This window comes from Leptonychotes weddellii, chromosome 13 (assembly GCF_054177405.1).
Source record: "Leptonychotes weddellii isolate Sample4059 chromosome 13, ASM5417740v2, whole genome shotgun sequence".
NCBI classification, from domain to species: Eukaryota; Metazoa; Chordata; class Mammalia; order Carnivora; family Phocidae; genus Leptonychotes; species Leptonychotes weddellii.
Genome location: NC_138381.1, coordinates 43,541,374 through 43,559,390, shown reverse-complemented (window position 1 = coordinate 43,559,390; position 18,017 = coordinate 43,541,374). Strand labels below are relative to the sequence as shown.

General features: G+C 46.1%; 1 protein-coding gene across 1 annotated transcript in view; it reads right to left on the bottom strand.

Moving 5' to 3' along the window:
- NPC1 (NPC intracellular cholesterol transporter 1) overlaps positions 1-18,017 on the bottom strand; it is a 46,772-nt gene that overhangs the window by 14,554 nt on the left and 14,201 nt on the right. Inside the window, exons 4-11 of the mRNA XM_006734631.3 lie at positions 16,680-16,855; positions 13,692-13,859; positions 12,871-13,120; positions 10,599-10,672; positions 9,687-10,057; positions 8,055-8,281; positions 5,032-5,132; positions 2,194-2,296 (exon numbers count right to left, since the gene is read on the bottom strand). Coding sequence (XP_006734694.1) covers positions 2,194-2,296; positions 5,032-5,132; positions 8,055-8,281; positions 9,687-10,057; positions 10,599-10,672; positions 12,871-13,120; positions 13,692-13,859; positions 16,680-16,855 — 1,470 coding nt within the window. The remainder of the gene's footprint in view (positions 1-2,193; positions 2,297-5,031; positions 5,133-8,054; positions 8,282-9,686; positions 10,058-10,598; positions 10,673-12,870; positions 13,121-13,691; positions 13,860-16,679; positions 16,856-18,017) is intronic.

Below are 18,017 nucleotides of genomic sequence, written 5' to 3'. Positions count from 1 at the left end.
ACCCCCCACCACTCCAGCAACCCTCAGTTTGTTTCCTGAGATTAAGAATTCCTCATATCAGTGAGGTCATATGATACATGTCTTTCTCTGATTGACTTATTTCGCTCAGCATAACACCCTCCAGTTCCATCCACGTCGTTGCAAATGGCAAGATCTCACTCCTTTTGATGGCTGCATAATATTCCATTGTATATATATATACCACAAAAGATATGCTAATTCTAAAATTCACATTTGGAATTGAAAGGGGCCCAGAAGAGCTAAACCCTTCTTTTTCAAGAAGAACAAAGGAGGAGGACATACACTTCTCGATCTCACACTTTCTACAAAATGACAGTAATCAAGACAGTGCAGTACAAGCATAAGGATAGGCAAGAAGATCAAAGGAACACAACTAAGAGTCTCAAAAGAAACCATGTATCTGTGGTCACCTAATTTTTGACAAGGTGGCAAGACTATTCAATGAAAGAAAGAGTCATCTCAACAAATGGCCCAGGATCATCTGGATTAGCACATTACATGAAAAAATGAACTCACGTGGATCAAAGACCTAAATGTGAGAGCTAGAACTCTAAAATCCTCCGAAGACGCAGGCATAAATTGCCATGTCCTTGGATCAAGCCATAGTTTCTCAGATAGGACACCAAAAGTTTGAGCAACAAAAGAAAAAACTAAAAAATTGGACTTTGAAACTAAAAACTCATGCTTCAGTGGGCACCAGCGAGAAAACAGAACAAACAAAACAAAGAAACTGGGAGCAAATACCTGGAAATCTGGAAATCATATGGCTGACGGTAGACTTGTAGAACATGTAAGAATTCTTATAATTTAACAGTAAAAATACAGATAATTCAGTTAAAAATGGGCAAAGGATAGGAATAGTTATACGGATGGCCAGCAAGCACAAGAAAAGATGCTTGAAATCAGTAGCCATCAGGGAAATGCAAATCAAAACCACACTGAGATACCACCTCACACCCACTAGGATGGCCAGAACCAAAAGGTCACATAAGAAGTGTTCATGAGGATGTGGAGAAATAGGACCCCTCATATAGGCTGGTGGGAATGTAAAACGGTGCGGCCACCGTGGAAAACAATCTGGCAATTCTTCAAAGAGTTACCATATGACCCAGCAATTCTACTCCTAGGTATACATCCGAGAGAAATGGAAACGTATTAAAGTTCACACAAAAACTTGTATATGAATGTCTACAGAGGCATTATTCATAATGGCCAAAAGGTAGGAACCACCCAAATGTGCATCAACTGATGATGGATAAAAATGAGGCATATCCACAGGATGAACCATTATGTAGCCACAGAAAGGAATGAGGTACTGATACATGCTGTAATTTGGATGAACCTTAGAAACACGCTAGGTGAAAGAAGCCAGACACAGAAGTCCGCGTATATGCTTCCATTCAAGTAAACATCCAGAATACAATTATCATATGGAGACAGAAAGTAGATCAATGGGTGCGCAGGGCTGGGAGGTGGGAGGATGAGGATGGGGGGCGATAGCTAAAGGAGATGGGGTTTCTTTTTGAGATTAAAAAACAAAAAAGTTCTCAAATTCACTGTGGTGACAGTTGCATATCAATGAATACACTAAAAGCTCCTGGATCACGCTTTAATTGGGTGAAATGTCAGGTATGGGATTTATATTCCAACAAAGCTGTTAAAACAAAAACCACTGAAAGGTACAAAGGGTCAAAGTGTCCTGTCCTCCTCTGCCTTCTGTCCTATTCTCTAGGGGTTATAAACAGAGTTAACGATTTCCCGGGTCCCGTGCTTGAGGTTTTTCTAGGGATGGACAGCATGTACAGCATATATTTCCCTAGGCATGCTGATTGCAGCTTTTATGTCCTTCATCTGGAATCATCTATTCACCTATCTTTAGTGACCCCAGGATTTCCTACCGTGCGTGTCCCTTACTAATGTGCATCCAGCTTGCTCCCGCTGGCTTGCTGTGAGAGATGGGTGCACGGAATGTAGACTTTCGCATTCCTGTGCAGGGTTATCTATTCACACAACGTTTACGGATGAACTGCCTTATAGACGTTTTTCTTAGCATCATTAGTACCAAGCAGGAAAAAAAATGACTTAGATCTGTTGTTGGTTAATTTAGCTGAATGAAGTTTCAGTGCATTCTATTAGCGCCCAGCTTCCCACAGAACAAAGACAGCAACTCACTCTTTCTCCCAGGCCTGGGCCCTCTGGAGCTTCTCTGTATCGTTGTAGTAATTATTGACAGGAAAGGTAATCACAAGGGCTGTGGCATTATTGTAGTTTTGATCTAGAATGGGAAAAATGGGACATCCAGAAGATGAGAAGCAGGCAGAAAATTAGATAAACACGAGGGAAAATCCCGAGACCACGAGGTGACTGATTTCTCACGGGGGCTGTAGTCTATGCTCTAAGAACAAAAACCAGTTCACTGACATAGTGTCTGTGCAGCTCAGTTAATGAATAAAAAGGATGCTCTAGAATCTGACATGGGCAGTTTCGTTCAGGATGAGTAACTTCTTTTTTTAACTATGTAGCATGTGCGTGGTAAAAATTTCAAGCAGAAAGGTGATCCATGTAGACTCTCCTTCCCCAGTCCTCGTTCCATGCTCTTAGTTCTCCTCCCCACCATCTGAACTCTTTCCAGAGACACTCCATGCATGCTCAAGCAAACACATATACTCTTGCCCTTTCCTTTTTTAAAAAATATAATATAAATATTTATATAGTTTAATATATATATAGTTTTAAAGATTTTATTCATGTATTTGTGAGAGAGAGCACGCACGCAAGTACACAAGCAGGGGGAGCAATAGGCAGAGGGAGAAGCAGGCTTCCCGCCGAGCAGGGGGCCCGATGCGGGGCTCGATCCTAGGACCCTGGGACCATGACCTGAGCCAAAGGCAGACGCCCAACTGACTAGCAACATGCTGTCCTGCACATTACATTTTTTAATTTGTATCTTGGAGATGGCTCCATTTCAGGACATAAAGAGCTTTTTTTCTGCTGTATCTTATTTTCTAGTATAATTTAACCAATCTCCAGATGATGGACATTTTTGCAATTTTTAAAATTATAAACAAAAGTACTACAAACAATAACCTGGGAAATACTTTTCATGTGTGAAGTACATATTTGGAGAATCAATTCTTATAAGTAGAAGCACTGAATCAAAAGGTATGTGCAATTGTAATTTTGATAAATTCCCCCAAACTGCCCTTCAAAGAGGCTATCCTCTTTTTCATTTCTTTATTCAGCAAGACATTTACTGAGACCCTGCTTCGTGCCAGGCATTAATTACGTTAGGTACTCTGGATATGTATCAGTGAACAAAAGAGGAAAATCCCTGCCTTCCTGGAGCTTACATTCTAGGAACCATTTACACTCCCGCCAACAATGGGGTCCCTATCATGTTCGCCCACAGAGGGTTTATCAAACTCTTAGGTCTTTGCCCCTGTGTTAGGTACAAAGACTGAAGTGAGGTGCATTTCACTATCTAGGAGTGAGGTTAGGCATTTCCCCCATATAATGAACAGCCCTGTGTATTTGTTCTTTTGTTAACTTTCATATGGCTTTGCCCACTTTTCTTCTGGGTTGCTGGCCTTTTCTTTTTTTCACAAGAGCCCTTTATATATCAAGGACACGCTATCCATTATGTGTACTGTTTTTCTTCCCCCTCTGGTTTAGTTGCCCCCCCCCCCTTTTTTTTAAGTTCATATGCTTCTTTTCCACATAGGAATTTTAAATTCTTATGTAGTCAAATTCATCAATGTTTCCTTTTGTGGCTTCTGGGTTTTTTGTGTCTTGCTTAGAAAATGCCTTCTCCATTTTAAAATTATTTCTGAAAATTCCTCCCGTATTTTCTTCTAGATCTTTAATAGCTTCACTTCTTATACATCTGTTTTTTTTTTAAAGATTTATTTATTTATTTGAGAGAGCGAGAATGAGAGAGAGTACATGAGAGGGGGGAGGGTCAGAGGGAGAAGCAGGCTCCTCGCTGAGCAGGGAGCCCGATGTGGGACTCGATCCCGGGACTCCAGGACCATGACCTGAGCCGAAGGCAGTTGCTTAACCAACTGAGCCACCCAGGCGCCCTTATACATCTGTTTTTGACACATCTGGAGTTTATGTGGATGGAAGGAATAAGGTAGAGATCAAATTTAATTTTGATGGCTGTGGCCTGCCAGTTGGTGACACCATCTTTTCCCCACGGATCAGAAGTGGCATTTTATGAGGCAGAGTGAAATTTAAATATAGATAGGACTTATCCCTTCCTATTGGGTGAGGAGAACAACATCTAATTGGCCTCTTCCTTGAGCTGGAGAAAAAACCTGTTGAGCTGCCTATAATTAGGCTTCTGATGCCAAAGTTGTCACCTGAATCATGACCCCATCATACCTGGTACAGTCTGTTCCAGGTGCTACAGGAACCAACCAGCAAAGAGCAAACCCACTGCTCCTCCCCCTACAGAAGTGTCTCAATTCTTAACCAACTGGTTTAGGAAGAAAACACAGAACAACTTTGTTTCTTTTTTCCCATATCTCACATATTATATCACTCCCATTACAGACTTTTTTTTTTAAGATTTTATTTGAGAGAGAGAGAGCGTGAGAGCACAAGCAGGGTGAGCGGCAGGCAGAGGGAGAGGGAGAAGCAGGCTCTCTGCTGAGTAGGGAGCCAGACACAGGGCTCAATCCCGAAGGCAGACACTTAACCGACTGAGCCACCCAGGAGCCCCACAGATGTTCTCACCCTGAGGTCCACAGACCCCCTAAGGGTTCCCTGAACTCCTTGAAACTGAACAATGAGTTATGTGGAAGTGCACAAATGCAATCTTCTGGTCAAAAATCCTTGGCTTTTGACAGCTTCCCAAAGTGTGCATCATCTCCTTCTTTTAAACCCAGAAGGAAACCCAAAGCCAAAGCCCAAAGCCAGCCTACACTTGGGATAATTACCACTTGACTCTTAGTGACAAAACCAAGACTACTTTATCTAACAGGAAAAGCAGAAGCTTCTCTTACTTACCGTCATAGCCTCCTAACACAAGCCACGGGAACACTGGCCCACCAAACGTACCCAGGCAAGGATCATGGAGCAAACTGGTATCATTCAGAGAGGCAGGAGCCCTGTGAAGTGGTTTAGAAAACACCTCCCAGTTAGAACAAACCTCAAGACATCACAGAGACCTAAACATTTACACAGCGAACACTTAAAGACGCCGATGATATCCTAAGCACCACGTGGGCCCTGTGGTTCCTTAGGTGAGTAATGCGGTCCAGCACGTGCCTCTGGGAGCCAGACTCACGCCAACCCAGCACGATGCAGTCAGTACGGCACAGCGCACGGCACACACGGGAACAGAGCTCACGCGGTGCGTGGCGCAGACGAGGGAGCAGCTAACACACAGAGAAGACTGCCGCCAAAAAGAGGAGGCTGTACGGAAGTAGGTCTCTAAGGCTGGGGGGGATTCACCTGGGGGGTGGTTTGAAGGTGCTCTTACAACCGCAACATGGGAAGAGAAGAAAGAATGAGAACAGGGACGTGGGAGAAGAGAGCAACAAGATGGCCGTGTGAGGAGCCACTCCAAGTCCTGTCTAGAGCATGGGGCGCCTACAAAGGGGAGGACTTCTGAGGGAAGGGACAGGGCTGGAAAGGGTGAGGGACAGACAATGAAAAAAAGGATTAAGTGCCCTGCTGCATGGTTTGGATTATTACCCTTCAGGCACTGGGGAGCAATTAGAGACCTGGGAGAAAAGGATGTCATGAGCTGTTTGTTTACACAGATAACTCAGGTGGTAAAATGGAAGAAGGTCTAGAAGTGGGACGGAAAGAGTAGGAAAAGCCCGCAGACCAGTCAGGTTCGTGCAAGGGTCCAGGCAAGGGTGGTGCTGTGAAGACAGCCAGTGGGGGGACCAGCATTCCAGAACACATCCTGAGCCAGACCCCTGCTGGGCACTCAGGAAGGTTCTCACAGATGAGCCGAAGCTCGGCCCTTCAGAGCCCGTGGCTAATGGGCTCCGACTGGAGGTCAGGCCACCCGTGTGGGGCAAACACGCTGCAGGGATGTAGCCAGAGGCCAAGTCCCATCAGCCCACACATGGGACCCTGCCACCACATCACGGATTTGAGAGCTCATCCAGAGGCTAAAATCCGTAAGAATTACAGAAGGGAGGTAAGGACGAGGAAGGACGAAGAGATACAGCCTCGAGTTTGAGTAACTGGTAGATGTTAGTGCCATCACACGATACAGGAGATATGGGGGAAGAAGGAGATCTGTGCTTGGTTCTGGGTGCGCCGGGTTTGCCAGGCCCGCAGGACCTCTGGGGGCAAAGCCCACGAAAAGCTGGGGAGGGAGGTGAGAGCCGGAGACACGAAGTGCAGAGATCCGCAGGTGGGAGCGAAGCGGCCCACAGCAGTGTTTCTGCACCGACCTGAACCCATCTCCCCTTGGATAAAACACTAGCCTCCTGCATTATCCTCTCTGCCAAAATCTTGTTGACTTCCATTTTGTAAGACAGAAAGTAAACAGCTTTTCCCTTTAAATATAAAAATTGAAGAATATTAATTTTTCAATTTTCAAACTGCCCATGGCCGCCCTGTACCATCTATCCTGTGGAGAACGCTGGTTTAGCGTATACGGGCATGCCATTACTGTTTTAGGAAACAGAGCAAATGCAGCCTAAGCACCTCAAGATCACATCCCAGTAACAAAAACAGAACAGAGCTTAAGGCCACCAGACCAGACCAGAGGTCAGAGTGGCTGCCTCCAGAGATGTGGTTAGTTGACAGCACACTCAAAAGTGACAAGGAATAGGGGCACTGGGTGGCTTAGTCAGCTGGGCATCTGACTCCTGGCTTTGGCTCAGGTCATGATCTCAGGGTTGTGGGATCGAGCCCCATGTCCGGCTCAGCGGGGAGTCTGCTCGAAAGAGTCTCTCTACACCTCCCCCGACTCGCGTGTACACTCTCGTCCTCTCTAAAATAAACAAAAAATCTTTTTAAAAAATGACAAGGAATAATTTCTCTGTCCCCAAAGTGACCCAACAGCCATGGTGGCTGTTTGACTGGCCGAACGACTGTCTCCAGGCCACGTGAGTGCATTCAGGGACAGCAGGCCTATCAAGTGCAGGCTGCTCTCCCTGCCATGGGCACAGACCTAAACATCACGTCACAGTCACCAAGCACTGTGACTAATGCAAATGATAACTGCAGCCTGCCCAGCTAGATGGGCCTCCAACGGGAAGCCGCTTCAGCGCCCTCCAGTCTGAACTGCGCACCAATCCTACCCTCACTTCTCAAGGGGACACTGCACATTTTCGTTCATTTATTTTGGGAGAGACAGGGTGTATGTGTGTACGTGGATGCATGAGAGGGGCGGAGGGAAAGGAAGAGAATCTCCAGCAGACTCCACGCTGAATGTGGAGCCTGACGTGAGGCTTCTTCTCACAACCCCAAGATCATGACCTGAGCTGAAACCAAGAGCCGGAAGCTTAACTGACTGAGCCACCCAGGTGCCCCAACATTTTAAAAACAATTTGATATCATGGTACAAATTCCTATTTTTAAGACAGGAAAAAGCACTACAGGCTTCTGTTTTTGTACTACGATACCACTGGTGGTATGGCAGATGCAATTATGTGTTTTCATTCCAGGCATGAGCTAAAGGCTCAGTTTATACGCTATGAACACTCCCACCCCAGGACCTTTGTACTTGCGGCCTGTGTACCTGGAACACTTTTCCCTCCGATATTCACAGGCTCCCTCCTCTCCCTTCCGTGCGAGCAGGTGTCCACTCCATCTAAAGCGGCACACCCCCACTGCACTCATCTCCTTGCCGGGCTTAACTTCTCCAAAGCTCTCATCTCTACCTGGCACGAGCATACATCTATTTATTCAGTGCCAGTCTCCCTGCTTTCGAACGTGTGCTTCACAGGGCAGGGACATGCTGTGTGCTCACTGCTGGGTCTCTGGCACGAACAACCGTGTGTAGCGACAGCAAGTGCTCCCAGGTCAGTGGGATGAATGAATGACCATCTCCCGCCACGTACCGTACACAGTACAGCAAGTGTGTGTGGTAATCTGCATACACAAAGAAGTCATCGCCTATTTTGTGGTCCAGCATGGAATGGCTGTTCTGGAAGTAATTTAACACGCTCATAATGGTGCAGTTCTTGTTATAGGGTGAGAGGGGGGCCACGCAGATGTCTTCAAGTGTCACAGTCTCATTGTTATAAAACGCCGTGATATTTTCAATGGCGGTTTGTAAGTCAAGAACCTGAAAGAAGATTTTAAAAACAAATCCAGAAACACATCAGATTTCTCTCAGATTGTGACTAATCATTATTGCCCTGACAGGTCAGAAGATAAAAAGTATTTGGGGAAAATGCTTCCTCACACAAGGAAGAGGACTAAGATGTGCTGTGGTAACGTATCTGACGGCACCAGGAGCCCCTCTTAGAGACAGCTAGCTGGGAGAGAGACCCTGCTGAGAGGCGTCCGAGAGGCGGCAGGGGACACTGTCACCAGGACAGAACTCAGTGCAGGACACACAAACATCCCCCCCTCCCCGCCCCCCCACAGCGGTGAGCCACAGGGCCGATGTGCCCGGACCTCCCGATCACACCCTCTTACCAACAAAACGCCCGCTACTCCTTGCTCTGTGCTACAGTCAAACTTACATATATGCCCGTATTTCCTAACACAGAATACGTTTCGGGAGGTAAATGACTACATTGTGCATCTTTTAGAACAAGTTGGGAAAAAGCAACAGTCATTAGGTGGAGAAAAGATTCTGCTACAGGGCACCTGGGTGGCTCAGCTGGCTAAGCGTCTGCCTTTGGCTCAGGTCATGATCCCATATGGGGCTCCCTGCTCAGCCTCAGCGGAGTGTCTCCTTCTCCCTCTCCCTGCCACTCCCCCTGCTTATACTCTCTCACTCTGTCAAATAAACAAATAAAATCTTAAAAAAAAAAAAGGAAAAATTCTGAAGTCTTGAGACCATTTTGATGTTTCTCAAGATAAAAGACTTTCTGTAGGCAAGAGCCATATTTCAAAGAAAAATCACGTGATTGTGCAACTGCTCATCAAAAAAAATCCGTGGGATACCATTTATTCATAGACAGAGTTCTCCAGGGCAAGTGTGACCAGGGAAAATGGGAAGGCTTTAAGGCCTCTGTAAGAGAACGGGACGGATCTCATTCCGAATGCACCTCTTACAAAAGGTAGGCTGGGGCCCACATTCAGGCAATGATAAATTCACTCCTGCAGGGGGGGTCAGCAGTAGTTCCTTCCTGGACCCCCAGCACAGCATAAGAGGCTTCATTCCTTGGGGTCCTGGCACATTACTTTTCAATTACCAAGGGAAAAATTTACTAAGGTAAATTATACATTCTGCTTCAATGGAGAAATGTTCATCTCAATTTCAAGAAAGAAGCCAGCCCTGCTATATGAAGTAAATACACAAGCAGTCTACAGTCAATTTCTCATTAAGTTCAACATCCACCGTTTACTTTCTTGAAAAAGTAAACGAAAAGCACCTTTCCTTTTTTCACTGTTGAGATTTTCAAGCTTTCTCACTACGTTCAGCCTCATTCTGACATCAGGCAGAACTGGTCCACATGGAAAAGCCAGTTAGCACACCCCTGGACTCCCGGGACTGATTTCTGCTAAGAGCACATTACCTGGTGCAAGATCCCTACGTCGAGCGGGGGCCCGAAGGGCACATCGGACCCTGAGGGGTACGGCTGGTAAGTGTGCACGCTGGTGTGGGGGGCCTGGATGATGAGCTGCTCCGTGCGGAAGAAGGGCCCAAAGTGCGTGTCAAAGTACTCTTTCTCCAGGCGCGCCTGGCTGCCGGGGGCGGACCACAGGTCCACTGGGTTGGTCGTGACCCGCACAAACACCAGGCCTGACGAACAGGCGGCGATGAAGGCCAGGGAGAAGAAGATGATGCAGCCTGGGTTTCGGACGCAGAAAGAGCCCCACTGGGAGAAGAGCCGCCTCAGACTGCCCTCGAATGCCGCACTGAGCGCGTCGCAGCACGACGCCTCCCCTGGAAGAGCGGGAGAGGAAGGGAGGGTGGAGGTTAAGAGCCAAGCCATTCCTGAAAGCCGGAACAGGGAAAGCGTTAGCTACTGCCACATGGGCGGGCACTGTGCCCGCACCAGGGGTGGCACGAGGTCCTGCGCTGCTCCCCCCACCCCGACCCTCAGCACCTACCTGCTCAGGAAGCCACCCTGCTTGCCTGCCCACCGTGACAGCCGTCCCCCCCCGCCCGAGGAGCGATGCTCGCTCAGGGGCACAGTGCTCTGAGCGCTCTGTCCACAGCAGGTCCCAGCCAGCTTTGCGGCTACACCTGCTCTCCGCCTGTTCCACCAGCCCCTCCGGCTCTTGCCCCCGTGCCTAACTGTCCTACTACAGTTACTCAGGACTTGTTCCCGTCTGCCAGCCCGGCCAGGACCCGTCTGTCTGGATCACAGCCGTGTCCTTGACATGGGCACACTGCCTGGCCCAGACCGGTGCATAGACGCTTGCGGAGGAAACCAACACTGGAGCCCACGCACTCCTAACCGTGTAAGTACAGATGCGCCTACCTTTGTCACTGGCATTTACAGAGAAAGCGATGTTGCTATCAATGGGCGTGTACTCGGAGACAAAATAGTGCTTTCTGAAAAATAAAAGCACATAAGTAGTATCAGTGGACCTCTGACATAATGAGGCTGTTTTTCTAACAGTCCTGTAACCCCATTAAAAGCTTACTTCCTCATTCTGTCCTCTTCCTCCTGAACCGCTGCCCCCCCCCCACAGGTTCCCTTGCTCTAAGTCCTGCTCACCACTCTCAGGAGAAAATTTAAGAAGGTATTTTTTTTGGGGGGGGGGATTTATTTATTTGAGAGAGAGAGTGCAAGAGAGAGCGTGAGCACAGAGACAGGGGGAAGGGCAGAGGGAGAGAGAAACTTTAGCAGACTCCACACTGAGGGCAGAGCCCGATGTGGGGCTCAATCTCACCACCCTGAGATCACGACCTGAGCCTAAATCAAGAGTCATAGACTTAACCGACTGCGCCACCCAGGCGCCCCTAAGAAGGTATTTAAAAAACAGATTAATAAAGGATAGTTTCACCTTGTAGCCTTCATTTAGGTTTAAAACTTTAGGTCCTTTAAAAGCAGTGAACGGCAATTCGCATACCTAGTGCCTAGAGCACCGTTCTAAACATCAGTCTACATCAGTCTACAACACAAGGACCGAGGGCTCCCTGTGGAAGAGGTGGATTCCAGGGCTGGGGCAGGGAAAATACAAGATGAGTCTGGAACATCTTGTGATTCCAGAAACTAAGTACACGCTTGAGAAAGGTGGGGCATGTTAAAAACAAAACAAAACACAGGAGTCAACCAGAAGGTGCTCTCAATGGTCAAAACTGGAAGAATCTGAGCAACAAAACAAAGCACAGTGTTGGATAGAGCCGACAAAACTAAAAAAAAAAAAGTCCATGATATAAATATAATTGAATCAATAATGAAGTAGAGCAGGAAGGATAACTGTGTGTACAGAGTAAGTCCAACTAGTAAAGGTAGAAGAAATACAACCAAACCACCAATCACCATCGGGCAAACACCACAGCAGTAACCGCCGCAGACAAGAGCCACCAGTGGATGCTACAATCAGTGGACAGTTTTAGGAGAAACAAGGTATCAGCCCAGTTTTGACCTATCTCCCTTAGGATATTGATCAACTCCAAAGGGAGAAGCCGCAATTCTACAGGAGAGAAACCCAGCAGACACCCTCTTCACCCAGTGACGAAAGTTAATATCACCAGTGAAGAGACCTATCGAGATCGTGTAGCACCGAAACGAGATGCTGAGAAAGACGCATCACTTCTCTGATACTCTTGTCACAAACACATAACCTCAATCTGATCGCGAGATCAGATAAAGATCTGATCAGATAAAGCCTGAGGGACATTTTACAAAATAACTGTCCAGTACTCATCAAAAGTGTCCAGGCCATAAAAAAATTCCAGAAAATCTGTCACAGACTGGGGGAAAGTAATGAACAGAAGGTGAATGTGGAATGGGGTCCTAAACAGAACAAGGGCAGCAGAGGTTTTCCTGGTGATACTTGAACAAAGTGTGTGGTTTAGCTAACACCAACGTCATTTTTGTGGTTCTGGTAATTACATACTGTGAGTGACATAAGTCATAACATTAGGGGAAGCTGCGTAAAGGATATATATAAATTCTACTATTTTTGCAACTTCCTGGTAAGTCTAACATTTTTCAAAACAAAAAGATAAAGAAAACGTACTTCCTAATCAAGATGCGAATATCTAAAAGGACTGCAGACAGTACTGCATTTAATTAGATTTGAATCAGATTCAGCTCTTAAGACTTTCTGTTAAAGAATGGGTGGGTAATGCACAGTGCTTTAAAAATCACTCATCGTGGGCGCCTGGGTGGCTCAGTCGGTTAAGCGTCTGCCTTCGGCTCAGGTCATGATCCCAGCGTCCTGGGATCGAGCCCCACAATGGGCTCCCTGCTCCGCGGGAAATCTGCTTCTCCCTCTCCCACTCCCTCTACTTGTGTTCCCTCTCTCACTGTGTCTCTCTGTCAAATAAATAAATAAAATCTTAAAAAAATAAATAAATAAAAATAAAACTCACTCATAGTTTTGAATAAATCAATGAAACCAACTTCAAATGTTCAAATGTCTAACCAGGTCTTTGCTTACTAATTAAGCAAATCATGGAGTGTATTCACATGATCCTTGTTTCTTGGTTTAATTAACCAAGGACTGCCAGGCGAAAGCTGGGAGTGCCACTTGGATCACCTATGCTCCTCACCCTGGGGATCACACAAAACTGCTCACCTGTAGCACCACACGGCAAAAAATGCTCCAAAAAACACAAGCAAGAACGCCATGTAGGTGGTCCACATGATGACGTACATGGCATCCAGGCCCAAGAGTCTCCAGGGAGCTGGAGGGGGCGGCGGCTGGGGCTTGGGGCCACACACGGCCGAGCAGTCCTGGCAGCTGCACGGCCCCGTGACTTCGTCCACAGACTCATCACAGCCCTTGGTGGCATTGTTCATGGGCTCCATCCCATGGGCCGGAAGATCTGCAGGGAGCATGGGCTTGAGTGAATAGCTCAGTAAAACAAATGACAAAGTGTGCGTTCGATGATATTGGAACCCAGTGATGGAGCACACTGGTGACACACGGACCACCACCGTAAGAGCAAAAAGGATCAGAGGCTTCCATCTGATCACACGATGTTTTGCTGCCTCGTCCTGTAAAAGTCTGAGTTCCTTCCAATAACTTCGGGCACAAGTCCCTGAGATCGGAGTACCCCACATTCCACAGTAAACCTCCATCGAGGAGTGAGTCTAACCGGATTGCGGGGCTCCTTAAAAGGCCTCCCTAATGCTCTGGCTTTTAAAAAATACAAAACAAAAACCCAGGCTCATTCTTTCAATTGGGTAGCAGCACCTGAAGGCAATTCCTCCTCCTCCGCGCTCACTGCCAGCCCCTAAATTAACCAGGGGGTGGGGAGAGAATGTTCTAGTTACCTCTCTCACTGGAGAGAAAGTCCAGGAACTAGTTATCTGAATTTGTTTATCTTCCTGTTGCAGACTAAGGTTCCTGGGCTCTAAAGCCACATCATAAATGCGCCAAACTTGGCAGTCTACCTGAGAAAATGGGTGTGATGGTGAAAGGCGCCTGGCCGTTGTCCTTATTGAACATGTACTCGATCCAGTTGGTGGCGTTGCAGGCTTTGGCGTCCTTCCCACACAGGAGCCCCAGGGCTTTGTCATTACTGGAGGGGGCCTCCACGTCCCGGCAGGCGTTGTACATGGCTGGCAGAGGAAGGAGGGGAAAGGGCTGAAACACCACATTGCTTTAGTCACTGGGGGAGAACTTACAAAAGGTTCCTTGAATGCGGGCGCGGCCATCTGCACCGCGCTCAGAAGTCATGGGTTGGTGGGCGAGACACAGTAAACACTCGGGGCAGGAGTGGAGATTACCCCTGACACAGACTTATCACCCTGCCCATAATATGCTGGGCTAGATTCCAAGTGACTTAAACAGAGAAAAGACACGGGAAAGGCTTTACATCATCCCACGTAGCTCAGAGTCGTCTTATCACCACTGCAGAGACGAATGTACGAAGGCTGAGAAAGGAGAAGAACGAACCCTGGTGCCTTTTCAGCCAGTGAAGCTGGTTCCAGAAATCTGAGGCAGGAAGCCCTATGGCCGAAGAGTCTGGAACTTACGGAGGAAACTGGTTTTAGGGCACAGGCCACATGTGAATGACCTAATACGGACCCTCTCTTTTGGCTCCATTCTAATACATGTAAAGACAATACACAAAACATGGGACAATGTCAATGACCTTTTGCACATTAAAAAGTAGTAGTAATGGGGGCGCCTGGGTGGCTCAGATGGTTAAGCGTCTGCCTTCGGCTCAGGTCGTGATCTCAGGGTCCTGGGATCGAGCCCCGCATCGGGCTCCCCGCTCCTTGGGAGCCTGCTTCTCCCTCTCTCTCTCATGAATAAATAAATAAAATCTTAAAAAAAAAAAAAAAGGTAGTAGTAATGGGTCCTGTATTAACATTCATTTACCAGTCCCTACTGCAGAGGCCGCCTTCAGGCACACAGGCTTGAGCAGTGGCAAGTAGAAAGGGCCCATCAGGTGACCCACCTCCAAATATCCATAAACCCTAACGGACCAATGGGCTACTTACAACCAGGCACAGTTACCAAAAAAGGGAGAATTCCATACTCACCATACCTCCTCATATTCCCCCTCTAAAAACAGCCCCCACCCACTGCCTCATTGCAGTCAGCCTCTCCTCCGGCCGCCCAGCCTGCTGTTCCCCCACCCCCCCACCCTCCCCTTTGTTCTGCCTCAGGTGATTTTTTTTTTCACTGCCCCTGCCACCAGCTTCCAGCTGGTCCTTGTCCCACATTTGAGGGCCCCCATCCGATCAAGAGACACCCCATTTAGACACCACACCTACTTGTTAGAAACTTCCCAGGATCTTCCTCCCTAAACTTTAAGGAGATACTTAATAAATTCATCGTGTTTTACCCTCACTCTTGAAACGCAGTTCGGGTAGAGTGACTTAGAACTATGATGATTCCACTGCCTTCTGGCCTCTGTCACTGCTGGTAAGAAAATCTCCAAATGGCATTCTTTTAAAACGATTTCTATCTTTTTTCTACTTCTTTTTAAGATACTTGTCTTGGAGTTTTATAGTTTTTCCATGCTGTATTTACATATGGATTTTTTTTAACAACTTTACTGAAATATAATTCACCTACCATACAATTCACCTATTTGAAGTTCCCCTGAATACCCTTCCCTACGAATACTCACCCTTCCTGAAGGTAAACCACAACCTGAATTTGATGTTTATCTTTCCTATGCAGGTTTGTACACTTTCATGATATGTTGTATCCATAGATATTCAGTACTATTTAATGTAAACAACATGCTACATATATCCTGTAACTTATTTTCAATTTTTTAAGTCATTCAAGTTGAGTGACATAATTCATACATTTTAACAGTTTTAAGTATTCTATTATAGACTGTGACTATGCTCCGTTGTATTTATCCATTCTCCTCTTAGTTAGCATTTAGTGCCTCCAATTACTTATTTTTTATTTTTTAAAGATTTTATTTATTTGAGAGAGCGAGTGAGCATGAGTTGGGGGAGGGGCAGAGGGAGAAGCAGACTCTCCTCTGAGTGTGGAGCCTGAGGCAGGGCTCAATCCCAGGACCCTGGGATCATAACCTGAGCCCAAGTCAGACGCTCAACTGATGAGCCACCCAGGTGCCCCTATTTCTTTATTTTTTAATGGACTTCTTAAAAGAGTTGTTTTAGATTCACAGTAAAACCGAGCAGAATTCTCATATAACTCCTGCCTCAACACAAGCACAACCTCCCCACTATCAACAGCACCCGAGCGGTGCATTTGTTACCTGAAGAACCTATGATAACACATCACTGTCACCCGAAGTCCATAGTCTATTTTAGGGTTCACACTAGGTGTAGTACATTCTATGAGTTTTGGCAAATGCATCATGACTTGTACCCACCATTACAGTATAAAACAAGCCTCACTGCCCTTAACATCCTTAACATCAGAACTCTTTCATTTCAATCATTTTCAACAAACGCTAGATGGTCTTTCTCAGATTGTCCCATGATTTCTAGGTGTTACAGATCTCTTTCTCCTGCTGGTAATGTGTTTCTTCTCTTCTCTTTCTCCCTTATGGTAATGTGTTTCTTCAGAGTCAAATCTCCCCTCCTCTACTTTACCCTCCCACACCCTCTTCTCAGGTTTTGCAAAAACTTGTGAAGTTACACAATTCACGTCCACTAGAAACAAAGTTCTAATGCCTTCCAAAATGTACAGAAATAAACACACATGCACTAAAAATTTCTATGTGGGAACTTACAGTTAGGAAGGAGCTAAGCAAATACTTTAAAGAGATTGTTTTATGGGCTGTAGCTCAAGTCCTAGATACACATGAAGCAGCAACTCGTGTTTCATGGCCAACAGAACTAAAAATTATCATTTTCATACAGCTGACAACTGAAAGGAACAACTGAATCCACTGTCCTGATACCAACTACAAAAAAAGAAATAATTAGAAGTTTACTCACCATTGGCAAAACTCTCTCCGACATAGTACTGTAATTCTTTTACGTTTGTTTTCGTCTGGTTTGTAACAGGATCAACATAATCTTCAGTTTCTGTAACATTCAGAAACTGACTTTGCCGGGGGCTACATGTCAGCTCGCAAAACAGGTTCATTAGGTTATAAAAACAGGATGCACATCTAAAGAAAAAGTAAACTGTATTTTGTCTGATCTCACAAACAGGGCCAGCAAAAACATGATTTATGATAAAGAACATTTAAAATCTATTATAAAGTGACAAATTACCTACAGACATCTTTAACCCAGCCATTCTAAACCTAAAATCAGAGATCTCTTTAAAAAACTGCCCTAATTATTACACATATGTTGTCGAGGTATAATTTCAGAAAGAGAAAAATGCTTTTCTGAATTCTGTGCTTTGTAATTTATGGACATGTTTTGTGTTGAAGCTAAAGGGACTAGGGACCGTCACGCTGACAATTCTTACGAAGAAGAAAAACAAGAGAAAAATGAGATTCACACGTTAGAATGTTCACCTTCCTACTGAAGGGCTTTCTTCAAGCCCCAGGTAATCCCTTGGCCCTCTCTAAACACAAGAGGATTTCCCCAGGGCTTGAGAGGCTAAAGGACAGTGGTGGTGTTCTCTGGCTGTATGCACTGCAGAAGCACACGGATTTTCATGAGAACTACAAGCTGTCTGCTCTCCTTCAGGTTCATGGCTGAAGCTCCTAATGTTGACTTATTGGGTGGCAGAACTGTCTCCCCAGTTGGGTTCACTGTTATCTGCAAAAGCTGCTGCTTCATTAGACCTGCATTCCCGCAGCACAACCAAATCGTAGTCACTCTTGACTGATCCCATGCAGGTGCCAGGGACACAGAACAGGGAAGGTGGTCCCAGCCTTCAATGCCCCTGGTCTAGTGAGGGAGCAGACATGCACACTGACCCGCTTTCAGGAGTCCCGTGCTTTACCGTGACAAGCACAGGAACCACAATTACACCATCCTAATGGAAACTGCTCCTGGGGTGCAGATTTCTACCACGTTCTATGGATCACAAACTCTTGCCATGTTACTACGTTTAATCTCCGCAATCATCGATTTCGACAGATGCACAATATTCCTTAGCTTCTCATTATTTGCTATTAAAAATAGAGCTGATGACATGGGGAAAATTTGGTTATCTTCTGATCTTGGTTATCCTTATGTCCATAATGCCTCATCTAGAGTGGGTGCTAAATAAATGTATTCTGACTGAATGATGGTTCCATCAATATCCACTAGCCCTCCAGGGGGTATGCTGGACTGATTAGGTTCTCAACTTATTGATCTCCTATATGGCAT